This window comes from Mus musculus, chromosome 1 (assembly GCF_000001635.26).
Source record: "Mus musculus strain C57BL/6J chromosome 1, GRCm38.p6 C57BL/6J".
Lineage (NCBI taxonomy): Eukaryota > Metazoa > Chordata > Mammalia > Rodentia > Muridae > Mus > Mus musculus.
The window spans coordinates 75,537,336-75,562,954 of record NC_000067.6 but is presented as its reverse complement, the minus strand read 5'-3'; the positions used below and the strand labels follow the sequence as shown (position 1 = coordinate 75,562,954).

The 25,619-nt window shown below is 52.5% G+C and overlaps 1 protein-coding gene and 1 pseudogene across 14 annotated transcripts; both read right to left on the bottom strand.

The window, feature by feature from the left end:
• Nucleotides 1-3,523: 3,523 nt before the first annotated feature.
• Nucleotides 3,524-16,911, bottom strand: Slc4a3 (solute carrier family 4 (anion exchanger), member 3). Of its 14 annotated transcripts, none has more exons than NM_009208.3 (23): nt 16,573-16,689; nt 16,034-16,183; nt 15,557-15,722; nt 14,734-15,011; nt 14,524-14,639; nt 13,890-14,086; nt 12,303-12,451; nt 12,020-12,200; nt 11,573-11,708; nt 11,135-11,318; nt 10,703-10,802; nt 10,148-10,332; nt 9,474-9,699; nt 9,113-9,331; nt 8,647-8,795; nt 8,259-8,453; nt 7,814-8,032; nt 7,455-7,544; nt 6,850-7,016; nt 5,958-6,211; nt 5,513-5,682; nt 5,155-5,328; nt 3,524-4,142 (listed from the first exon to the last, which is right to left on the bottom strand). In NM_009208.3, exons 2-23 carry the CDS (start codon nt 16,082-16,084, stop codon nt 4,065-4,067), a joined length of 3,684 nt encoding a protein of 1,227 aa, NP_033234.2. In that variant the 5' UTR covers nt 16,085-16,183; nt 16,573-16,689; the 3' UTR covers nt 3,524-4,064. The 14 variants fall into 14 exon arrangements, with proteins under 14 accessions (NP_033234.2, XP_006496513.1, XP_006496516.1 ...); XM_006496450.4 differs by lacking the exon at nt 16,573-16,689 and adding an exon at nt 16,793-16,911 and having other exon boundaries at nt 3,872-4,142; XM_006496453.3 differs by lacking the exon at nt 16,573-16,689 and adding an exon at nt 16,793-16,894 and having other exon boundaries at nt 3,872-4,142; nt 16,034-16,140.
• Nucleotides 16,912-20,363: 3,452 nt separating this feature from the next.
• On the bottom strand, nt 20,364-21,678 carry Gm15183 (annotated as a pseudogene).
• Nucleotides 21,679-25,619: the final 3,941 nt, after the last annotated feature.

Genomic DNA, 25,619 nt, shown 5'->3' with positions numbered 1-25,619 from the left:
TGTTTGGGATTAAAGATGTGACCTAAGGGCATGTCTGTGTTCCAGCCAGAGCAGCCATGTGACTAGATTAAAATTCTACAAACTGACTCAGAAGAAAACCTGCACTGCCTCTTTGGGCTCTGTGGCATTATTTCTATCAGCCACAGTGAAATGTCAGCTTTAATAGAAACAAATATGAGAGTTCTTTGAAAGGTCTATTGGTGTCAACGTGTGGCAATGCTGGATCCCAAAAGAGACAGAGTTTAGAACCATGTGGTCCTTCCTACTCTGACATTTGTGCATCCCTCCCTCCACGATTTAGGCTTAGTCTCTGCCTATCTCACAGAAAGCACAAGCAATGGGTATAGGGTGGGTCTGGTGGCATTCGAGGAGACTCCAAGCCACTCTAAAAGCAAGCCTGGTTCAGAGGCAAGCCTCTTCAGAACCCCCTTCCCTTCTCTCTTTGCACCAGATCTGTGCTCCACTATTCCTTGCCCCCAAGCTATGCCCCATCTCCACTTCTCTCCCAGGACCCTGGATATGGACGAGCTCTGGGCAACACTTTCCCATCACCTACAAACACTGTGATTCATCTGCCACCCAGAGACCATCCCAGTGACTGTCTGCTTAGTTAGCACTTGATAAAGCATCGTTCAATATTAAGAAACAGTTCCTAGAAAATTGAAAATAATCCCAGCAGCCTGCTCAAACAGTCAATCTTCCTCACAGAACATAAATCCTATGAATATTGGAGCCTGTGCTTTTTTTCCCCCCACAATGGATGAGACATGCAATGGATCAAATTCAAATGATTGAATAATTTATCTGGAAACCAAATTCCTCACTCTGCATTTTCTAATTTGCCACCTTGGATTCAGGCCACTGGTGGGCACTGCCAGAACCTGTTTTTGCTGGTTATCAGCAATGGCTTCATTGAGAGCTGAGCAGCAGGCTGTGTTTAGTACCAGTGCCCTTGAGTTTAGCTTTGTCTCCCCCGTTGCTGCTTAGAATTCCCTTTGAGAGCTCCAAGTGTCAACAGCCATGGTGATCATTTGAGTCAGCTGATATGATACAAGAAGAGATGTCACCTGGCCTGCCAAATGGTACACATCATTGCCAGCTTCTGTACCCTAAAGGAGGTGTGTAGGGCAATATGAGCAGATGGTCCACTGCTCCGACAGTCAGAGGCTGTCACAGGATCCTCAGCTGTCTAAGTGAGCTGAATCCTCAGCAGGAGGGCAGGGACAGCCACCTTCTTTATACAAAGAAAACGTGTTAGAACTCTAGATTGGAAATGGGCTTGAACTTGTCCAAGGATAATGAAAACCCTGGGCACTTGGCCAAGGTGTGACTCTTGCCCATAATCTGACTCTGAAAGTTACAAAAGAAAAGAGTATAGATTGTTACCCCCAACCCTGACCCCAACACTTCACACATGCTTACTCCCTAAGCCTTTTCCAAGGAAGCTGGGCTGGGTGTTTAATAGACCACGACCTTTACCTCCTTCCTCAACTCCTGTTGGAAGAATCCCTTCCTTTAGGAGACACAAACAAAGTCTACCCCCACCTTACAAGGTCCCAACAACAAACTGAAGTAGGATCCCACAAAGTTCACTCTGGGGAACCCGCCTGAGTTTATTGGTCACAGGGTACAAGCTGGCAAGGAACCCAGCATGGAGGATGGCTTTCCCATACATAGGCAAATAAACAAAGCACCCTTCTGTTAGCCTTTCCCAGCAGACATACTCTCCCTGCTAGAGACCTAGCATCTCCCAATACCTTGAGGTTGGGCCCCCTGAACACACTAAGCACAATCAAGGCAGAACTGCACACAGATGGCTTTGAGAAGAGGTTACAGTCTCTAATGACCTTGCCCAAACGCTGTTCTGAGGAAAGGTCAACGGCCCACAGGCCTCTCCTGTTGGTTTCTTGCAAGCAGGTACAACTCATCTGATCATGGCAGCTGGTTTTTTTTTGGGGGGGGCATACTCCAGAACACCTGCCTTATAATACCCATTCCCCCTCAAGCTATGCCATAGGAACAGAACACCTCTCTACTGATGTCCCGCTATGCTTTTTTTTTTTTTTTTTTTTTAATGTTCTCAAAGGTCCCAGGCCCTTGAGAGGATATGGCGCCAAAGGCTCAGTCAAGGAATGGTCAGTTGAAACATGGGACTTTGGGATAAATTCCAAATGTCCTCTAATGACATTCAGTCTAGTCACCCAGGCCCAAGCCTGGATGTATGTCATGGTCTCGACATCCTGTCTCTTACAGAATCATCCTAGTCTCCACTCCGCTCCCTAGCAGCACCCTTCCTGGTGACATTTAGAGCTGTGGAAAAAGCCCTGCCCAGGGCCCCACCCCAGAATTGCATCTTCTGCGAGGTTCCTCCTAAACTTCAGCCCATCCCCTATAGCTCCAGTATCCTCGTGTTATCCATTTCATATTGGTTGTTATGGCAACCCGACTCAACTTTCATATTGTTCTCACCTTTTGTTCTGAGGCCAGAGAGTCTCCTCACTTCACTGGATATCACCTGCTACTAACCCCGACTAAGATCTCCACGTGGATCCTCTTCTCACTTGCAGGAGAGGGCTCCTGGGAAAAGCAGGCTCCTTCATGGAGTTGTAAAGGAATCCCCACAACAGAAGAGCAAGCCAGCAGCCAATACCCAGAAAGGATTCCAGGCTCTCCCAGAAGCCTGTCGGCCAAGCCTAACTGTGATAAGGTCGGACCCTCTGTGAGACCTGCTCCACGCCTGCCTGTGATCTAGGCTTTACATCTGACCTTTGTTTTGATCCCTGGCAGAGTAATTTTACATTCAACCTTGGCATGGCCCATCTACCAAGTCTTTTGTGTTCAAATAGGCTAGACGAGCCAGTCAAAGGCATGACAGCATCAGAGAGCAAAGATGGGTGGGCAGCTGGGATGAAATGCTTAAAACGTGATGATAGCCCGGTTACTGTTGTCTCGGTTCTGCTCTGACTTAGGAAAACAGCAAACATCTCTGTGTCCCCTGCCTGCCCCAGGCGCCAGCTGTAGGCCTGAACCATGGCAGAAAAGGAGAGGTCAAATCGGATAAAGATAGGAATGCAGAACCAGCTCCAGAGGGAAAGGATTATGTGATGCCAAGGCATCATTAACCCTGGATGCTTGGTGCCGCAGACCTCCATGAACCTCCCAGAATCCTTTGGAACCCGCTTAAATGAAACCTGGGATTAAATCGGATCCGCCAGGTGGCAGCCTTCCCCTTGCTCTGCCGACAGAGCCTACAGTGCGCAAAAACCACCACCAGAGGGCTACACACGGCCGGCAGGCTCCAGACAGCTGGTTACCTAGCAACTGTGACGCAACGGGTCCTGTTTCCACCCCCCTCAAGGCCTCCTAGGTTATTTCTGGCAAAACAGACTGTTGCACAAGGAGTGGCTTCAGGAATCCTAGAACCCTTCCCACTTAAGCCAGAAGGATCTAAAATGGTCCAGCGGGCCCCCAACCCCGCGCCATCCTGGCGTCTAAGGGGCTGAGCCGCTACCTCTGCTTCCCAGATGCATTTCCCGTGCAGCTTTGTAGCCCCACAGGACTGAAGTCACCCTGATTTCCCTGGTGGCTAAAGGGAAGCAGTGCCTCCTTATCCCCTCCAGGGCTAGATTAATGGGCATGTGACCCTCAGTAGACCTTGAACTTTCTGTTCTTCTGCTATACTGAAGGGAGCTAAAGAAGGGAACAGCAAAACCCAGCTTGGATTTTCAGTAGTCTTGAATCTACCCCTCCCCTCAAGCCCTCTCTGTCCCCTGCTTCAAATCTCTTCCAGTTTGGATGGCCCTGGTAACACTTCAGGTAGGTAAATGTGGCCTGACAAGCCACAAGCGGCACCAAGAAAATGAGGCAGACACAAGACACGGAGTGTGTTGTAATGACTTCAAAGCCGGTGCCGTCTGGGCTGTGAAAGTCAAGGGGCCACTGGCCTGGCATGGGCAGTGACTCCAGGCACATCCCTGGGTCTGAGGAATGCCTGGCCCTGGTGCTGGGTTCCTAGGGTCTGTGAATCGCCAAGGTGGGGTCTCGGAGGGGCACCATCCTGCAGGTCACACAGGCATGTGCAGCTCGTTGTACTCGTCCTGACCATCCTCGTCAAAGTTCGGCTCCGCATCTTCAGAGTCCAGCTGCAGAAGAGAGCACGGGGTTGGGAAAGGCAGGGGGACAGACAAACGTTTCTCCTGTTCCTTACATCCTCTTCTCAACACCTATTCTCTCTCCAGGACCCCAGCTTGAAGTACTTCCCTGCCTCAAACCTTCATTTCCAAATCACCCAGAATGCCCAAATGGACTAGTACAATACCAACAGTGACACAGGATGCGTATGCTTAGGATCCTGGGATCCTGGCGCCTCTGTGCCCCATATCTGAGCTGAAAGAATTGCAAAATTCGGACTGTGAGGTGACTCAGCAGATAAAGGTGCTTGCCACCAAACTTGATGGCCCAGCTTCAATTCCCAGGACCCACGTGGCAGAGAGAGAACCTCAGCACATACACATAAACTACATTTTAAAAAGCCAGGTGTGGTAGTGCACGCCTTTGATCCCAGCAGAAGGCAAAGGCAGGTGGAGCTCTGTGAGCTTGAAGCCAGCCTGGTCTACAGACCGAGTTCCAGGTCAGCCAGGCAGGGCTACACAGAAAAACCCTGTCTTGGAAAACAAAAACAAGCAAAAATGCTGAAGAAGGAAGAGGAGGAGGAGAAGGAAGAGAGAGAGAGAGAGAGAGAGAGAGAGAGAGAGAGAGAGAGAGAGAGAGAGGAAACATGAAAAAATTTAAGAAGAGCAAAAAGATGTCCTTTGCTATAGCTGACAGAAACAGGGCCCAAGACTGATGTCTGTGCTATCCCATCCATACGCAGCCTGCAGCCAGGTACTTTGTTTAAGCACAACTGTCCACAGCAGGCCTGTCTTGTTCTTAAAGCCTCATATCAGCAGCTTTACCTGGATTCGTAGTTAACTCTCCCACCAGCTCTTCGGTAGACACAACAAGCCCACTAGACCAGTGAAAACAGCACTTCCGAGCATGCAGTAACTTTCCCCAGTTCACAAACCAGCAGGAAGCCAGGTATCTAAATCAGTGCCCACCCCAACCGCCTTAATCTTCCCAACCCCCCAGCCACCCCAAGCCGTCAGCCCTTACCGCCTGCAGCTCCCTGTCCTGGAAGAGCCGGGGCAAAAGGCAACGCCTCAGAGGCACCGTGAGCAAGAGCAGGAAAGGAAAGGCCAGCGAGGCCGCCGTTGACTTGACCACCCAGAGAAGTGCAATGCAGCCCAGCTGGATGCAGGTGAACAGGTGCATCCGCCATGTCTTCACCTGGGGTACAGGCTTAGTCTCATTACACCATGGCCATTCAGGCCCCACCCACTCCTTGGGGAACATGGCTCTCTGGGTCCCAGTTATCTTTATCTTCCTTCTGCTCATCCCTAGCCAAGGAGTCCCTCCAGACCCACTCCCATCAACTCAACCATGTCCCCAACTCCATGCATCTGGGCCTGACCTTGGTCACGTAGGGCTGCTCAGGATGGTGCTTTGCTGGCATGAAAATGAGCAGCAGACGTTGGGACAATTGGATACCAGACAGTGATGTGACGCCCATGTACAGGAAAATCCCGAAGAGTACAGCCAATGGGATCCGGCGCAACACAGCTCCCATGACGATAGACAGGCCTGGGGGAGGTAACACAGATCTGCCTACCCCTGGCCCCTGCCCTGCCCAGACAAAGGGCCTGGTAAGGGATTTGCTTATCTGAGCAATCTGGGCCTTCTTGACAGAGGTGGATCAGGACAAAGGGGAAGCAGGGAAGAGTTCCCAGTGTGAGGAGACTGGCTGGAGACCTAGGGGGTGGGCTAAGCATACTGCACCTGCAGATTCAGGAGGGTCAAGCCCAGCTCAAGCCACTGGGCCCAAGAAAGCAAATCTATGGGGAGATTCCAGTGCTCACCCACGAGGCTGGCAATGAGCACCCCGGTGACCCGCTGCTCCCGCACCTCCTGGATCTGGGGCTTGTCACCGGGCGCAATGGCAGTCCGCATTACCGTCAACGCGTTGACATGAGTGACAGAGCGCACAGTGGCAGCTGTGAGCCAGGGCAAGCCGAACAAGCCACAGAGGCCGCCCAAAGAGCCAATCAAAAGCAGGTCAAGATGGAAGCCGGAGCCCTTGAGTAGCCTCCGTGCCTTCTGGCTGACAATGAGCCTGTGCGGATTGAAGGAGAAGGAGCTAGCTAGCAGGCAGACCTGCCACTGGCACACACACCATTCACCCAAGGCTTGTGGGGAGGGGAGCACTGAAGACGACAGCTCTCCCCGGACCTGCCAGATTCCTCTTTCACATTCCCAAATTAAAGTTCTCACACTCCAGTAAACCTGAGCCAAATTCTCATGCTGCGAACATTTAAAGCACCACAAAAGCCAGATGCCAGATCAGACCGTGTTATTTTGGTTTAACCAAAATGAGAAATGTGTGAGCATCGCTGGGTGACAGAACACCCTGACAGAATTCTGAGAACTTCCAAGTGCCACCCTGCCAGGGGTGATAGCAAGAAGCACCAGGTCAAACCCTCCCCCATAGGAGAACCATGCCTGGGGCCACATGCCCACACCTGTTCCAGCCTGTTGCTCTAGCTCCCCATCCTCCTCCTCCTCCTCCCCCTCCTTTTCCCTTCTTCCTCCTCTCCTCCTCTTTCTCCTCCTCCTCCCCATCCCTCACTCACGCCAGATCCCAACAAACTCCTCACAGCCTACCACAAGGCATCACTAGACAGATAAGGTACCGGTGCCTTAACCCTGAAGCCAAGCCACCCGTCCATCTCCCTCCCTCTCCAGCCCTCTCACGCAGTGATCTGTGTCTCCATGAATATGAGGATGAGGACCAAGAGCGCGGGGACAGCAGCAGCCACCATCATCCATGGTGGGAAGGGGCGGGCACTGCCCAAGGGTGGGATGAACCATGTGCGCTTATGAGGGGAAGTCACTGAGAGCCCTGTAGGCACCGTCAGCTTCTGCATGGCAGGAAGGAAGACATGGGTCAGAGCCAGAGGCTGCCCATAGATGAGGTTTACATTGCAGCTGTTCCTACCAGAGTTCCCAGAACTCTCGGGAGCTGCTGAAACTCACTTTCATTCTCCAAAGTCACTATTCCAGGAGCCGGCAGAGGGCATAGCAATTCCCCCCCACCCCACCCCCCAGCTCCAAAGCTGTCAGGAGACCTGCTGTTGTAGAGACCTGGCCCTCTACACCAGCTCACATTTATTCCAAATTCCTGCCACTTGGGATCATACACAGTTAGATGACCTGGGTCGCCCCTGGGTCAAACCTCACAGCAGCCTCTGGTGTGGCCCAACATCTTGCCACTTGACTAAGAGAACTGGGCTGCTACCCCGCTCCAGATCCTGGGGCTAGTGGAATTTAAGTGGCCACAGCAGATGGGGCAAACTCACCTGTGTGTAGGTGTCTGTGATAGAATAATCCACAAGGACCATCACCAGGATGGAGATGGGAATGCCAAAATCCCCGATGATGCGCCGAGCCTGCCGAGGACAGCCAGGTTGGAAGCAAGGGGCTAAGGGACAGGAGACACCCCCTCCCACAACCCTTTCTGGGACCAAGCTAGGGCCAGAAATACTCTAAGGTGTGTCCCTCAAGGTGCCAGCCCCTGAGTGCCAGCCGCAGCTGAGAGACACTCTTGTCTTGTCGGGGTAGGGGGGTTGTTGGGCCACCGCATTGGCCAAGAAGGGAGGAAGACTCTCTCGGGACCTGAGCCTATCAGGGACAACAGGAGTCAAGGGGAACCGAGTACCTTGCCCCCCAGGAAGCGGCTGTTCCTGAACTTGCGCAAGAAGAAGGCAATGAGGAACGTCCCCAGCATGAGAATGAGGGACAGCAGAGCTGTGTTGGGTTGGTTCCTCGGGCCTGGTGGTCCCTCTGTGGGGGGCAGGGCACTACTATTCAGTTCCAAGCCAGTCTCCAGGGCCTCATCCGGTGGGTAGAATGGCAGCAGAGGATGCTCTGTGAACACCTATGTGTAGGAAAGAGGATGCCTCACTCTCCACAGGCAGATGACAAACCCAGCCCTGATCCCTGACATCCCTTAACCTCCCAACAAACATACACACACACACACACACACACACACACACAGCCCCTCTCCCCACGTCTTGCTGTCAGCAAGCTCCACGCCTCCTTAGGGCAGGTACCACCTCCACCATATTCCTACCCACCCACCATCTTGGACACCACCACACCTTGTAGAGCTTGTGAAACGTCTCATAGATGAAAATTAGCGAGATGAGGAAAGCAAAGATCTCCTGGGTGAATGGCGAGATGTAGCGGACAAGGAAGCTGCCCTCCGCAGCCACCAGGGCCAGGACGAAGACCACCAGCCAGAGGCCCACCCACACTCGACCGGTGAGGTACTCCAGGTCCTGAGCTCGGCAGAACTAGAGATAGTAAGGAGGTTGGTTACCTACAGGTGGGCCATCCTCCCTGAGATTTGTACCTGTGGGATGAACAGGAGTAGACTCCAAGGATAAGAAGGGAGGATACAGAGACCCAGTTCCTGGACACTCAGATAAGGGGCTGACAAAGGGCAGGAAGGAGGGGCAGTGCCTAGGATAAGAGGACAGGCTTTACCTTGAAGAAAGCTTCTTCAAAGACCAGCAGAGGCCCAGAGAAGCCTACCACGAGCAGCGGCTGGGCCCCGAGCAGAGAGAAAAGGACCCCAAGCACAGCCGTGGACACAATCAGCTCTGACACGCCCATGAGCCCCTCTGTTTTCTCTCCTGGGGTGGAAAGGGGTTGGTAAGAGAGTCATAGCCTGGCTTTTCCTGTTCTGCCCCTTCCTCATCTGGCTCTCCAGCAAGTGTGGAGCAGCTAGCTCCCAGAACAACAGACAAGGCCTACAGGGATCCTGCCTTTACACCCTCATTTTAAACCCCACCCCACCCCAAATGGATCACTGGAGTCCTCAGGCCCTGTAGCTCCCTAAGGGAGTTTCAGCTTTCCTATCCCCCGCTGTCCATCGACCCTCTAAGTGATATGAGCCAGAGACCCCTATGGGTGCCATCCAAACCCCCGACAGTGACCCCGAGAGCCTCACCTAAAAGCCCCCCAAAGGTGATAGCAGGACTGAGGGCCGCGAAATAGATAAAGAGCACAGCAGCCACACACTGGGAGTGCAGAGCATCCCGCAGGTCACTGGGGTAGTGCGGGTAACGGCGCTTCACATCTCGCACTAGCCCCCCAAACACTGAGCCTGTCCGCTGCAGGGGATCGTCTTCAGAGGTTGCCTCGGAGCCCCCCATCTCCAAAGACAGCTCTGGGGAAACGGGAAAGATTCTGATGAAACTCAGGCCACTCCATCCTGTCTGGAGGCCCTGGCTGCGTTCCACACAGCACTAGGGGCGGTGATGGCAAAAGCGTACAGGACTCGGAGAGGCAGGAGTGGGCTGGGGTCTGACCTTTGCCAGGGGCCGCATAGCCCCCCCGGGTGGTCATCTCCACCTTGGTCTGTTCCCGCTCCCGCCGCTTCCTCAGCAGCTCTCGCTGGAAGGCAGCCACCGAACGTAGTAGGTCTCGGCCCTCCACCTCCGACGGGGGAATCACAATGCTACCATCCAAAAACTCGCTGATGGCACCCAAAAGGTCCTGCCGGTCATCTGCCTGATAGGCAGCCTCGTGAAAGAGCTGGGGAGAGGGAATGGCTCTCAAGGATGGGCCGAGAGAGCCCAGGAAGGAGACTTCAGAGAGGTCATATTGGGTCACAGAGATAGGGTGGAGAAGACAGATAGCCATATGCACCAGGCCAGTCTAGGAAAGGATTTCAGAACATCTCTGACTAGGCAGGGCCTACATCCCAAACATCACCCAAGCGAGGAGACCGTTCTGTCTAAGGCCAGCCACGGTCAGCACCATCAGCACAGGACAGGGGGACAGTCCACATTTCCTACTACATCCAAGACATTGTGTCTGGGACTCTACTACTGTGTTACCACCTTTTCCGTGCACAGCCTAGGTTTCCGTTTTCTACCCTGAGCTAACAGCTTGCCAACTCCACTCCAGAGACAGACAGCTAGGGAACAAGCAGGAGCCAGGAGACAGGCCTAAAGAAGCCATCCCAGGTTACAGAACCAACCTTGTCAGACATGAGTGTGGCAATGGAGCGCCCTAATTCGTGATAGTCAGTGCTGGTATGGCTGGGCCCCAGCATCACAAAGAGGAAGCGAACAGGCACGGGGACCTCCAGCACAGACTCCAAGAGAACAGCCTCGCTGAGCCGCACAAAAGCTGCCGCCGGCTGCTCCAAGAAAGGCACGCAGCCTGAGGAAGACAAAACCCGTGATGGACAGGGAGACAGTCAAAGCAGGCTCTGGGAGGGAGACCTGGGTTCTTCTGTACAGTGGGGCCGTTGGATACTGCGAAAGAAACCTCAGATCTCAAGTACCCTGTTCGCTTACGTGTTTATATCCACATAGCAGTCACCAAGAGGTGGAAAGTAAGAGTGTCTCATAAGGATTGCATTCCCCCCTAATTCTTACAGTGGTGCTATATATTAAACTACCCATAGTCCAATATGGCAGGAAACTGGGAATGAAGAAGATAGGACTCAGTAGCTTCCTCTAGAAGCTCAGGGGCACAGACCATAATAGACATTCAGCATGCCCTGCCTCCAGCACCCGGCCCTCCTCACCCACAAGCACGACAGTGGCCTCGGCGTCCTCCGGGATCTTCTCCAGCAGTTTCAGGCTTTTCCCTCGGTGACCGTCTCCCCCAGGCATGTGGAGGGGCTTCTGAGGACGCAGAACTGGAATAGGGCTGGGACCCAGCCTAGACGCCACGCAGGCCCTCCCAGCCCTCGTCCCAGCCCTGCTTCCTCTCTTAAGAGGACCCTGCCCTCTCCTCAATGCCCCACCCCACCTCAGCCTTATCAGCTGAATGGCTCCAATGGGTCAGGCACATCACCACACCAAAATCCTGTATCATCAGCACAGGGAGCCCTCGTGTGCACCACCCACAGACACACAGCATGCTTGTCGCGGTGCCAGGCATCCAGCCTTCCCGATCTCAACTAAACTGGGCATCTTCTAAGTTCCCAGGCTCAGGCCGGGCAAGGTACACTAACCTCCTTAGCATCAGGGTCATGTGGCCACAACGGGGCTGGCTCTCCTTGGTCATCAGCCATGGTGGGGACCGCACCATCAGGGCCATGACTAGGAGTTGGGTGGTGATTCCCCAAGACTGAGTTCACACTGGAGCTTGACGGATTTCGGGGGAAAAAGCCACTGTCCTTGTCATCGTTGGGATGGCTAAAGAAGGGGGCAAGGTACATTGGCGAGGTACATTGTTAGACTGGGATCACAAGGAGGTGAGAAGTGAGGGACAACAGCCACAGCCCTTCTTAATGTGACAGCTTTTTATTGGTTAAGGCTGTAAGAAGACAGAAGGGGAATAAGCTCCCATCATATTGAGTAACGCAAGCTCAGGTTGAGACCCCCTCAGAAGAGACAATGGCCCTAGGACAGCGGAAGCAGACAGAGCCCTCATCCCCAGCCCCTCACACCTGTGTTTCAGGAGTAGAGTCCTCAGAACACTAGCCCTGTCCTCAGGCCGGATCTGGTCAGATACAATCATGGTCTCCACCACAAGGTGAGCGATACCCGGCAGGGTGGTCTGTTCCAGGTCCAGGAGAGCCGCTCCTAGGACACAGTGAGGGAAGGAGCCGCCCGGCCAGAGGGGAGACCACCCCCCACTGCCTTGCTGCCCAAAGGCAGGCAAATGTGCAAACTGAGCTGAGGGCCAATGCACTAACAGCAGATACACGTCTTACAGGCATCTGGGGATGCATATGACAATGGGGGCCAAGCAATGGGAGTGAGTCACGGCCTAAGAGTGCAGGTGCAATGCATAGTCCTGCCCCTCGGAATTCCCAGAGTGGTCTCAACTCACTGGGCAGCCCAACACAGATGGCGCTACAGCAGGGAGAAGTTGCCAGCCCAAGGAGCCCTACCCTGGGCAATGGTCCTCCTAAGTTCCAGCAGGCTACGGAAGGAGAGCGAAGCAACGTGAGGCTTCCCCCAGCGCTCCGTCTCCTCCTCCACATCCTCCTCGAACTTGATCCAGCGTGCTGTCTCCCGCCAGTGTGGCTCCTGGCTCCGGTCCAACATCAGCTCATTCAGCTCCACGAACACCTGCAATAGGTATCAAGGTGAGGGCTCAGAGGCTGTCAGAGTTGGGACTGTCACAAAGGAGAAACACTGGATCCCCAAAGCAGACACCCTCGGGCTAAATACCTCATGAGGCCTCCGATCCAGCTTCTTCTTCTTCTTTTTCCTGCGCAAGATGGGCGCCAGGCCACTGGGGCTGCCTCTCCCACCCTGTATCCGGGATGGTTTCTTCACCAAGTGTCGCCGCACCCCGGGGTTATCCTCCAGCCGATGACCTGTGGGCAAGGTAGACGTGGGCCCCAAGGATCCATCTCAAGGTCATGGCCCACATGCTCCAGGCCCCTTTTGTACCCACCAGGTCCACCTGGCTGTAATCCCACACACATTCTCCAGGTGGCCATTTCACAGATGTGGAAACAGTCTCAGAAGAGGAAAGGCACAGTACAGAGCAACATTGTAGCACTGGCCAAGTCACAACAAAAGGCAGATCCCACTTAAGCCTTCAGTCCTATCCATACCCTGAAGTCCTGGCCACAACCTGTGGGGCCATGGGTCCAAATGCTTGTCTCTAGACACCTAGCTCCCAACACTTTCATATCCACAGCACCCGAATCCCAGCCCCACTAGTGCCTATCAAACAAGCTTATGAAGGGTTGCTTGGTCATCTTCCCACCTGCCCTGCCCAGACGAACAGCTGGAGAGAGGCTAGCTGCCTAGTTACTCACAAGCAGCTACCCCTGCCAGGGGGCTCGGGTGGCCCCTCATGGGCTCCCATAGGCCATAGTCTTCAAAGTCCAGTACAAACATTTCCAAATCCTCTGAGGCCACTAAGTCACCAGCGCTGGGGCTTGGATTCCTCCCAGGGCCTTGGTCTTCAGTGTCCCCGGGCTTAGGACTCAGAGTCCCATTGGGCTCCATGACCTTGTCCAGCGGGCTTGTCATTCCCCTGGTGGCCAAGGCCTCACTCAGCCCTGGCTGTCCCAAGAATTGGGAGCCCCTGCCGGAGCTGCCTTTGCCCACACAGAGCTGGATGTGGTAAGGTTTCCTGCTTCCAATTCTCCTCGTCCCCCAAGTCTGATCCTGTCGTTATCAGCCCCCACCCTAGATCTGTAAATACACCCTCCCGATGACCCCCCACTGCCGCTACCATCGGATTGTTCCTGTCCCTGTCCTCAGGCCCTGGCAACTTTCCATGACGTATTGAGCTCAAAGCCCTAACTCCCCCCACCTCTGCCCCCGCCCACACCCTGTGAATCTTAGGAGGAGGAGGAGGGCAGGAGACCAGCGATGCCCCTTGCCTGGGCACAGAGCCCCGTGGGTGATGACAGGTGGCACCAAAACCAGGCACTGATAAGATGGAAGGAATGTGCCGAGATCACAGCCAGGCCAGGGCAAGGGTGGTAGGAAGGAGTGAGGGCAGCTGCAGGCCTGGCTTGGGAAGAGGTGAGGCCAGGAATGGCAGCTCAGCCCTCAGCCTCCAGGCAGGTGGGTTAACATGGCGTTTACAAAGGAAGAGATCTCAGGAGAGCCTTCCTCCAAGGGGGTCGATTTATGCAATAGGTGACTCAGAGAGCACTCCCGAGTGACACTAAGGAAAACAGCTCTGGAAGAGCGGTGGCTTAGTCAGATGAAGCTCTCTCTGCCACGGGGCTACTATGGAAAGGACTAGGTGGGGACACCCTCTTCAAGGTCCCGCCACGGGGTCTCACTCACTCTTCATGTCGTCCAGATCGGCAGAACCCAACATTTGAGCCTCCGCCTCGTCAGTGGGCACCCGCTGCTCTGGCCCAGGGTTGCCCAGGGCACTGCCTGGGCACAATCGCTCCCGCAGGTCATAGCTGGCTGATGGACTCCAGGGCCGGCTCTTCTCTGTGGAGATTCGGGAAGCCCGGGCCCGGGGACTGGGGGAGCTGAGGAAGTTATGAGGCTTTAGGTTTGATGGAGAGAGGCAAGGAGCTGCTGAACTAATGAGCTCTTATACACGCCCCCCTCCCCAGCCTCGAGAACAAGAGTGAATACAGAGGCCTCCTTTCCCAGCATGCTCATTCCTTCCCACTCGCTGGCTCAGCTTGTCTACCTGTACCCCTCTCTCTTCACCAACACCTCAGGCCTAGAGGACTCTTGGCCTCTTGGCTCTACTCTCTCTTCTCCCCTCTTGCTCCCTCCTCCCACTTGTAAACCATGGAGTCGGATGAGACTCTCCTCACTCTCTCGGCTTTCCGGGTCATACCTACAGACACTACTCAGGGTTAGGAATCAGGCAAGTGTCAGGGACTTGGGCCACCTGCTCTGGATTGCAGTGGGTTCTGCTCAGTGAGGGCTGGGTCCAGGGAGCTGGGACTAGTACCTGCCGGAGCGCTGGGGGCTCTGGTCAGACTGCAGGCCCACAGAAGGCAAGGCCTTGGCACAGGGAGCCTTGACAGGAAGGCCTGGGCTGTCATCTTCATCACTTCCAATGGAGAACTGTGGACATACATGGACAGACTCATCACTCAGGAGCCACCTCGGTCACATCAGGTCTTGACCAGCCAGCCCTCTGTCCATGAGGAGACCCTACCTTTGCTTTCTGTGGGGGACCTGGGGGTAGAGGCTCCACAGGCTCTGCCTCAGACTCTCCCTCTTCTTCCTCTTCTTCCTCCTCCTCCTCTTCTGCTCCAGCTCCCCCCTCCTCCTGGATAGGGGGTGTCCCTTCTGATGGGGGAGCAGAGGTTTTCTCTTTCTTCCTCTTCCTCCTGGTGTGCCGAGCAGAGGTGGGGGGCGGTCGCCGAAGCTTGTGGGGTGGAGGCAGGCGGGCTGAGAGCGGGTGATGGGTGTGGTGGGATGTGTGCCGGTGAACTGGAGGTGCAGGAGAGTGGGTTGAGACCCCTGAAGCAGAGTGGGGCTTCCCCCACAAGGAGTTCACACCTTATTCTAGCGTGAGATCTAAAACAAAGGCACCCCCAGTCTTTCTTCTAGAGCCAGGACACCCCTCCCAACTATGCATCCCTGCTCCTGTCATTGGTGAGGCCAGGTGGAGTGGGGACAAGAGTGACATAGAGAGAAAGTCGCAAAGGGGAGTCGGGAGATGTGGTACCGAAGAAAGAGAGAAGCTGAGGGAAGACACATCAGGAAACACAGTGGGGCAGAGGGTGAGTGGGACCCAGTGCACGATGAAGGTCACTGAGAGAGACCTCAGGCGCATCTCCCCTACATCTCCCCTGACAGGTGAACAAGGTGATGATGGTATGAGAGGCAGGATGACTTAACATGGCATGGTGGCCCAGCACAGCGTCCAGCACAGGATGACACTGAGTGATCAAGCCGGAGGTGAGCGCAGTAATGGTGGCGATGAAGGTGATGGTGGTGAAGGCTGGGGTGCTAGGGGTCCCCAGGCTACCCACACTCAAAGTCCCGCTCGCTGTAGCTGCGGCTAGGCTTCTCGGGGTCCCAGGCCGGGGTCTTGCTGATGAGGTCCCCAAACCTGCTCACAGCCAAGGTCTTGCCCAAGTCATCATCTTCCTCTTCTACATCTGGACCCAGAGGGGGCTCCTCCAAGGGCACCCGGACCTGCAGGCCAGATAGCCTCTCCTAAGGACCCCTAGTTCATGAACACTCCCCACCCAACCCCAACTCCATACTTCAAGGGCCTTCCCAACACCTTCACCCTTGCCTGCATCAACATCCCCAAAACACCCTCTGAGGGCTTCCCCCCAGGTTGTGGGAGCACCAGCCACAAGTGCATGAAATACCGAAGACCCCCTATTCCTCTACACTACCAATACAGCTCTACATCTGGATCTGGTGGTCCCAGGGTCATCCAGAGGACACCCCGCCCATCCTGCCCCTCCTCCCCCACCCCACCCCCACGCATCAGTCACCTGGGGTAGGGGGGAGGCGCCCCCGGGCGGCGGGATCACCCCATTAGCCATGGCAGGGCTGAAGACTGAAGACTTAGGAGTCTCTCAATCACTATGGGACCCAAACCCTGGGTGAGAAGAAGGGGGCGCTGCAGAGACCTCTTGGGGAGCCTTGAGGAAGGAGGGCGGGGTCAGAAATTGCGCTGGTGGGCCCCCTCCGGGGTGCTCCATCCCGGTGCCCAGCCCGCTCTCCCTTCCGAGGCCCAACCCGGTCCATGTTAGTCCGCTGTCCCTACCCGGCCCGGCGCCCACGCCTTGCCCTTAAGTACCTCCGGGCTCCGGAACCTGCGGGGCTTGGGAGAGCCGCCGCGCCCCATGTCCCTCCCCGCAAGCTCCGGGGCGCGGCTGCCGGGTTCCCGTCCGGCCTCTCGCCGCGCAGAGCCCGGCCAGGCGGACGCAGGCGCCGGAGCCTGCAGTCCACGGCTCCACCTCCTAGCGCTCGGCTGTGCCAGCCCGCCGCCGCCCGGCCGCACAATGGGAGTGGACGATCCCTGACTTACCCCGACCAGGCCAGCGTGGGCCCCGCGCTCGGGTCCCCGCAGGATCCCACCTGCCCGCAAGACCCCTCTCCAGGCGCCCCACGCATTGCGGGGGGGGGGGAGGAGGGGCGGGTGCACGGCCCTAAATTCCCACAATCCCTCAAACACACTCCTCCACCTTGCTTTTAGCCACCCCTCCCTTTCCCTCAGGAGCCCTGGAGGAGACCCTCTTCGCACATACAAGCCTCTCCAGCTTGGACACGAGATCAGAGACCCCTGAAAGCCATTGCCCTCAACACCTCCAGCCTCAGCTCAACTGATGCCCTTCAAAGGCTGGCTTCTGGCGCTGGGCGCCACCCACCATTTGACCTTGGCACATTATCTACCCATCAGTAGCCAGAGGCAGCTGAAACAGGGGCATTCCAATTGGGCCAACCACTCTAAAATCCTGTGGCTAAGCTCTCACTGTTCCTCCACCCGAATCCCGCCCCTGCTCCTCCAACCGTGGAGGACCTATCTCACTTTCCAAGGTCAGAGAGATGTTCGCAAAGGGCACCTGGACACCCCCACCCCCCACCCCCAGTGTTCTCTGAGTCTCTGAAACTGGGCATCTAGAATAACCCATGCTCATAAAAGCCCTGAATGACAGTCCGTTTAAGCCAGACCCCTACACCTTAGAACAAACAAAGGGAGAAGAACTGGGGGTCAGCAGAAGGTGGGGTGGGAAGGAGGGGAGAGAAGCATGTACAAAGTAGAAGCTGCTCTGACCCCTGCGCTGCGAGATCTCAGCCCTACCCAAGGGAAGAGTGTACACACAGAGCCCTGGGGATTGCTTGAAGCAGCTGGTCGCATCCCATCTACAATCAGTTCAAACAGTTCAGGATCCCCAGGCCAGAGAAATGATCCTGCCACAACTAAGATGGATCTTCTGAGAGCTGGGCATGGAGGTACCCGGCTTTAATTCCATCGCTTAAAAGGCTGAGAGCCTGGCAGTGGTGGCACACGCCTTTAATATCCACACTTTGGAGGCAGAGGCAGGCGGATTTCTGAGTTCGAGGCCAGCCTGGTCTACAGAGTGAGTTCCAGGACAGCCAGGGCTACACAGAGAAACCCTGTCTCGAAAAACAAAAACAAACGAAAAAGGCTGAGTAGTCTCTAGGGGTTCAAGGCAAAACCTGGTCTACACACTGAGTTCCAGCCAGCCAGCGCTACATATTAAAACCCTGTCTCAAAAAACAACAACAAAACCCTATCAACGGAACAAACAAAAAGCCAGTTTATCCATATCAATCCAGAGAATCCCAGATAGGCATGGCCCACCTCTGAGGTGATTCTAGATGTCATCACGTTGACAATTTACACTAACCATCCTAGGGAAGTATTATTCCTTTGTCTGAGAACATGGGGATGCAGGAAGGCGTGATCCCCCATAGAGGTTCACCTAGGAAGAAGGTTACCCACAAGTTTGGGCATCCTTGGTGGATTGCAGATGATGGCTGTCTGAGCCCCGGCCATTTATTCCAGACTTCTCACAGTCATCCGTGTTTACAAAGATGTCAGCACTGGGTGTCAGCTATGCAGAAACAGGACATGTGAGTTGCTTTCCTAAAGCCAAGCCCATGACGCCCATGGGCTGGCGTTGAATTGTGTCCCCTGAAACTCACATGCGAATTCTCAACGTCCATGACCTCAGAATGAGCCCTTATTTGGAAATAAGACCATTGTAGTTGTTAAGGGCATCCTGGAGTGGGGTGCTCTCCTTTCTTATCCGATATGGTGTGTCTATAAAAAGGGGAGATTTGGACACAGACACACATGGAAAGAACACTGTGTGAAGACTGGCGGCATGCCACCACAAGCCAAGGAAACTCCAAAACACGGAGAGGCCTGGAACAGGTCCTTCCTGTGCATCTTCAGAAAGAACTGGTGTCTGCAGATACTTGACTTCAGACACTGTGAAGCTGTTCTCTCTGTTACCCTTCATTGCAGCAGCCGCAGTGAAGTAACCTGTTGCCCCTGTCCTTCACCCTGAGCCAGCTAACTTGGCCTTAGGATTTTTTAAAAGATTTGTTTGTTTGTTTGTTTGTTTGTTATAAGTACACTGTAACTGCCTTCAGACACACCAGAGGAGGGCATCAGATCCCATTACAGATGGTTGTGAGCCACCATGTGGTTGCTGGGAATTGAACTCATGACCTCTGGAAGAGCAGTCAGTGCTCTTAACCACTGAACCATCTCTCTAGCCCCGGCCTTAAGTCTTAATGGAGCCATCCCTTGTTGGGAATACCCTAGGAGGATCCCTTTCGCCTTCCTTCTGTCCTCTACATCTTAGTGCTGGACCCTCCCCCACAGCCTGGAAAACCATCAGGGAGTCTTATCTCAAGACAGCCTGAGAAGTTTTTGTCAACCTGGGAGCCCTAGGGTGCTGGGTTACATAACACACAACTTGTCCCTTAGAGATCCCAATCCAGAATGGATGTTGCACATGGATTCTCCTCTCACTTAGAAGGGAACACCAAACTAGTCCCTTGGAGACCCTCATCCCACCTGGAGTCAGGAACTTCAGCCTCGACTCCACAAGCATCTCACTTTTATCATCCATGTCTCTGGAATAATGAGGTAAATCGTCCCCCTGGGAGGGTTTTTAGAAGCCCACGTTCCTCTCTCATTCTGCGGCAGGGTGGGCAGGTGGTGTTGGCTCGCCTATCACTTGCTTCCTGTTAGCTCGTTCTATTCGATGTATTATGTATTCCTTCATTACGCCTGCAGCTCTCCCAGCATTCTGCCTCCAGCATACCTGTACCTGCCAGTCACCCATTGGGAGTTCTGATAGGGACTTTATTACTGTGACAAGGATGACCCATGCATGCATCATGGATGGCCACTTTGGTGTTTGTTGGCCACCACTTCCAAAGCCTATGTATGCTTAAATGCTGACAGAAATGGTGACAGCAAAGACAGACAAAACCAGTGACAGACAGGTTCAAAACAAGAGCTACCCCACTCACTCTCCCTCATAATGAAGTCTGATTTGGACTTCTCACCTGCATGTTGATACTCCAGAGTGACTTCTTGATACATGTAATGCCACCACAACCCATGTCCTCTGTCCAGGGAGCAAGATCCATTTTGGCATCCAGAGTTGGCTAGAGATACAAGTACAATTTTCACAGTTCCTCACAATTGAGCCAGGAGCCAACAGAGTACATTTCTCTTAGAGCCATTCCCAAGAATGGCTTGATCTTGGGGTTAAACATGTTAGAAGCTAGTCCAGTATAAAACATATCTGTCATCTATGGCAACCTAAATCTGTGACACCTCTTCATGGAAGTTCTCTCTCGCCAAGGTAGAAGCTAGAAAAATGCATATGTCCTGACTCCCTTGCAGCTAGGTTAAGACACTGACCTGAGTTTCAATAGTCAAGTCTCTAGTACAAGTTCTGAATTCAGGAGTGAGTGATATGCTCAGAGGATACTACCTCTAAGTAAAAATGGATGGCTATGAGCCTGTGGGTTCTGGGAACTAAACTCAGGTTGCCTATAAGAACAACAAGTGCTCTTATCTTCAGCCCTCCATACACATACCCACATTCTTCACTCTTCTTAAAACAGAGTTTTGGGGCTGGAGAGATGGCTCAACAGTTAAGAGCACTGACTGTTCTTCCAAAGGTCCTGAGTTCAAATACCAGCAACCACATGGTGGCTCACAACCATCTGTAATGATATCTGACACCCTCTTCTGGTGTATCTGAAGACAGCTACAGTTTGCTCATATACATAAAATAAATAAATCTTTTTTTTTAAAGCAGAGTTTTATTTTAAAGTAGAGTTGGTTGAATCTGTTTGTGCATCTTCACCAGAAGCTGGGACATCTCCACCCTTTCTGTTTCTGCTGTAGATTACTTGGACTCAGTGCTTGACACATCCTTTATTAAGTAACTCCTGAAAGGTTGCCCTGGCCACGGAACCATGGATATTGAGTCTCTCAGAGACCACAGCTGAAGAAATAAGCTTATAGCTGGGAACTTCCTTACAGTTTGTCATACATAGCTTTGTTAAAAAGGGCAAGGACGTTGAGTTTGTCACGAGCTTTGCCTTTGTGCTGCTTTTGGCTTTTCCCTGAGATTTGTTTACTGGGTCTTTGACCTCTTCGGCCATCATTCCAGGATCTTTCTTCTTGTCACCTGTCCTTGGGTAGTATGATGAACTCAGAGAGTGTCCAAAACCACTACAGCCTCACCAGACAAAAGGCACATCCCTTACTCTTAATGATGACAATGTGATAACTTTCTTACCTGGAATTTAAGTGGTACTTTCCATTTTACAAGGCACTGTGATATTCTCATGGTCCCTTCCCAGCAACTCTCTACTTGACTGGTAAGAAAAGTAAGGCTCATGAAGTGACTTGCTCAAGACTGAAGGCCCATAGGCAACATAGCCAAGGGAGCCCCAGAGTTCTGGTATCATGTCTGACATTTACCCCTAAATACCACAGCTTGCTAACACTCTCTATCATGTCTCAATGGCCTTATGCAACTGCTAAACCTTCCAAGCCATGTGCAAAACTGAGAAATATCACTCATTTCTCAGGTTTATTCTTCAAAGCTATCTCTGCTATTAGAGGCTACAGAGGCGAGAAGCTAAGCTTGAAATCTCTGGGGGCCAAGTGACCTGAGGTTGTACCCCAGCTTGGTCACTCAATAACCGCTTGAGCAAGTTATTTATTACCGTGCCTGGCACCTTGGTTTCTCCAACAGTGACAAGGGAGTTGTTGAGAGGAAAAAGGTGAGCTTGCCTATGTGTAGCACATAGAACAGAGAGACTTGGCACATAGTGGCGCTCGGGAGATGTTGGGTCGATCCAATGCTGCTCAGAACCTAAGAGATGTAAGTCTTCGGAGTCCTCAGAGAAACATGAAAGGACAGTGCGCACACATATGAAATAAGCATGTTAGCATGTGTTAGCATACAAGAGCAGTATGTTAAGGGCCACAATAAATTGACCAACCATGCAAACCCTCAATGGCAAGGAGACCCAGAACAGCTCTGACCTCCCCCACAGGTGGTAAAATGACACCACCACCACCCTTTGCTCCCATAGCCCCAACCCCAACTCCCTACCTCCCCATCCTATCACCCCCACCCTGAACTGCCTGGCTTGAACTCGGGGCTTCATACATGTTAAGATAGCACTCTACTTCTGAGTTGTAACCCAGCCCCCATAAACCAATCTTTGCATTGGTAATCTTATTTTTTTAAAGATTTATCTATTTATTTTATGTGACTACACTGTCACTCTCTTCAGACACACCAGAAGAGGGCATTAGATCCCATTACAGATGGTTGTGAGCCACCATGTGGTTGCTGGGAATTGAACTCACAACCTCTGGAAGAGTGGTCAGTGCTCTTAACCGCTGAGCCATCTCCCCAGCCCTGCACTGGTAAGCTTAAACTCACACAGTGCGTATGGTTTCATGGAGCCCAGATTGTCACTTAGACTCTTATCAGAATTATTTCCCTGCTTCCCGGAGCAAAGCACTCAGGGCCAGTTGCTACTGAGTGGGTTTACGATCAGGTTCTTACAGGTAAGGTGGCATTGAATTAGGGCCCAGGCTCTGGAGTTTTGAGATGTCGTAATTTAAAACCATTTCAATGCTTGGCACGGAACAAGTGTTCAATAACTGTCACTCTTATTTACTATTCTTGTTACTCTGCAGTAGTTTATCTCATAATCCACATGTGCCTGGCCTTGACTTTGACACAAATCCAATGTCTGGACACTGCTAGTATCCCTGAGGGTCACCTTCCAGACCAGCCTTCCTGACATGTTTGTGCAGGATGGCATTCTGAGAGACGAACCAACCCCCACCATGGTCCTCTGTCATCCCTGAAATAACTACCTGCCTGAGTTTTATTTAGGTGAAACAGATTGAAGAGAAGGCAGAGATAACCTACCAGCCTTTCTGCTCTTTTGCTTCCCCAGAACCATAGCCAAGGGTGTTTTCAAAAGAAAGAAAAAGAGGTGGGTTAGCAAGAGAAAGAGATCTTGACCAGAAGCTAGTGGGAAAGGTGGAAGAGCAGACCTTTGCCCTCTCTAGCAATTGAAACAGGAGGAGGTTCCCCCAAGGCATGAAGGGAAGAGAGTCAGGTCAGGGAGCCCTACCAAACCCATAGGATGGGAGCTTGAAATTAAAGCTCAGCTGTTTTGCAAATATAAAGCACTACTTCACAGCACCCAACCTCATAGAGTAAGACTCACGCATGCTCTCTATATTCCATGCTAAGTATTGTATATACCATCCACAAGCAAACGCCTACTCTTTGTTATGAAGCATCCATAACAAGTACCAGGAAGGAAAAGCCCAGTAACGGGAGATTCAGGTGACAGGACTAGGGCCATCCTCTGTAAGGAGACGACAATTAAACAATGGCCCGAAGAATATGAAAGATTCAGATTCACAATTAAGGGTGGGTTGGAGAGGTAGGGGAAAGGGCAACACTCAAGCCCCTGGGAAGGACCCTGTAATGGGAAAGAATGGTTTGCTTAAACAGTTGAACGATCTCGATGGTGTTCTGTTGACAGGATATGATAATCCCAGACGTTGGTGCCACCAGAGACCGTATGAAAGGACTGGATGGATCCTGAAAGGATGGGCCTTCCATAAGGCTTAGGAGGCAATATGGTTTAAGGAAGACAGCTCAGATCTTGTAGACAGAGGGTTCAAGGGTGAGAGCACCTTAGTAACCTCAGCCTCACTCGCCACACCTGTAAGATGTAGATCTTCCCCAGGACAGTCGTGATAACATCACAGGAAGGCTGAGTGCACAGACAAAGCACAAAGTATGTCCTTACACACTGACACCGTGCACTTCATGTTGGTTTTAATCCAAAATCCCAGTACTCAGAAGGCCCAGACAGGAGGATCTCAAGTTCACGACCGACCAGAGTTATATAACCAGACCCTGAAAGAGAATCCTATTGTGACTTCCTGCATCCCTCCTCGCACAGAGCCAGGCACCTCCCAAAGAGCTCAGTGAGTCTCTGTGAAGCAAGTGCACAGGTAATTATAGTAACTAATAAACTAAGGAATGTTTTCAGTGGAGGCCGGAGAAGTCACCAAGTCCCAAATGATCAAGTGACAAAAGGGATGGGCCAAGACAGAAATGTGTCCTGACTCATGCTCTTTCCAGAAGTGTGCGAGTTTCCTCCAAAGCACACTGGGGAAATATTCACCCATAAACACATAGGCAATAAGAAGCAGGCAGCCATTCTTCCAGTTACAAAGAACAGTCCGAGGCTCCTGGGTGACAAAGAAGCATGTAGCAACTAACAGGCGGATTCTGTAGCCAGCATTTATTGAATGCATTGAGGTTTTGCACAATACTCCCACGGATACTCAACACCTCTGTGAAGCAGATAAGTTATTGATTAGTCTCAATTCCACACTGCAGGTGAGCAAACAAGGGGACGTTACTAGCTCACAGCTAAGCCGTGAATCATACAACTAAGACACAGTCCTAAATCCCGTGTCCTTCCCGTGTTACAACCACACCACACTGACCCTTGTGGGTGGATGCAAAATATGGCATGCCGGCACACAGAACCAAAATACAGCATGCTGGCACATGTGACCATGTGACTGAATTCCAACTGCTGGGAAGCCACCAGGGCAATCTTGCCAAAGCTGCTGCAGAATCGATCTCTCTCTCTCCCTCCCTTTCTCCCCCACCACCACCTTCCTTCCCCCCCTCCCCCCAGATAGAGATAGATAGATAGATAGATAGATAGATAGATAGATAGATAGATAGATAGATAGATAGATAGACAGACAGACAGACAGACAATCTTTGGGGGGATTTTGAGATAGAGCTTCTCTCTATAACTGCCCTATCTAGCCTGGAACTTGCTTTATAAACCTGGCTGGCCTCAAACTCAGAGCTTCTCCTGCCTCATCCTCCCAAGTGCTGGGATTAACGGCTTGTGCCGCTTCTACCTCCCAGACTTCACTGTAGAATCTTAACAGAGAAAGAAGGATGCTACTCATCCCTCCATCAAAAGTGACTCATCCTCAGGGCCACCTCCTAGAAGGAGACGAGTTCTTTAGCAGGCCAGCTCCCCTCAGCCAGTCCTAGAATCATTTAACCCCATAAGGCCTCAGAAAATTTAAGTGTAACTTTTGGGTCTATGAGAATTTGAAGCACTTAAATTTCCCTTTTAAACAGCCAACTCCTCAAGTTGGGCTCACACTTTTAATCCAGCATTGGGAGGCAGAGGCAGACAAATTTCTGAGTTTAAGGCCAGCCAGGGAAAACTTGTCTTGAAAAAACCCAAGAGTGAAACCTTCAATGTCATACTATCCCCTTCTGCCTCCCCTCAACTCTATCTCCCACCAATTCCTGTCATCCCTTTAGGATCTAAACACATACAAGCAGATAGTAAGCCATAATCCCCTCCCCCACTCCTTTTATGGGAAATGCAGTGCGCTGGTATGGTGGTTTCAGAATTTTCTCTCCACTGCTTTCCAGGAGTCACCAGGCCTCTGGCAAGTGTTGTGTTCCTCATGCCAGCCTAGGGCCAGACAATCAATAAGTACTTGCTGGGCTGGGGGAGGGATGGGGAGAGCAGACTGAATGGACCAATTGATCTCTGGGGACAGCCCAGAGCATGTGAGGCAAGAGCCTCTTGACACCTATGCTATAGTCACCTCCCTAAGTGGTAATGGCCTCAGTCCTGATAATGTCTTCTGGGGCACAAAACGAACACCTCTTCACAATGCTGCCAAGGACTGTCACTGCTAAACAAAGATGTTTCTGAAACTAGAAGCACAAAGACTTGGAAGATGCCTGGACTCCGAAGGTTCACACCTCTGTGCACTGCAGCCTAAATGGCAAGATTCTTCTGTCCTACCTGCACTGTGACCTGTTTCTGCTGTTGCCGTTGCTAAGAGATCTGTGCAAAAGGGTAGATTTGGGCCAGAGGCTGAACAGGTTTTCTTCAGTTTTCTGCTTTCAGACAGCTCGGCGTCACAGATGGGACAGTGTCGTGCAAACCACTGAGAAAGTGGACTAA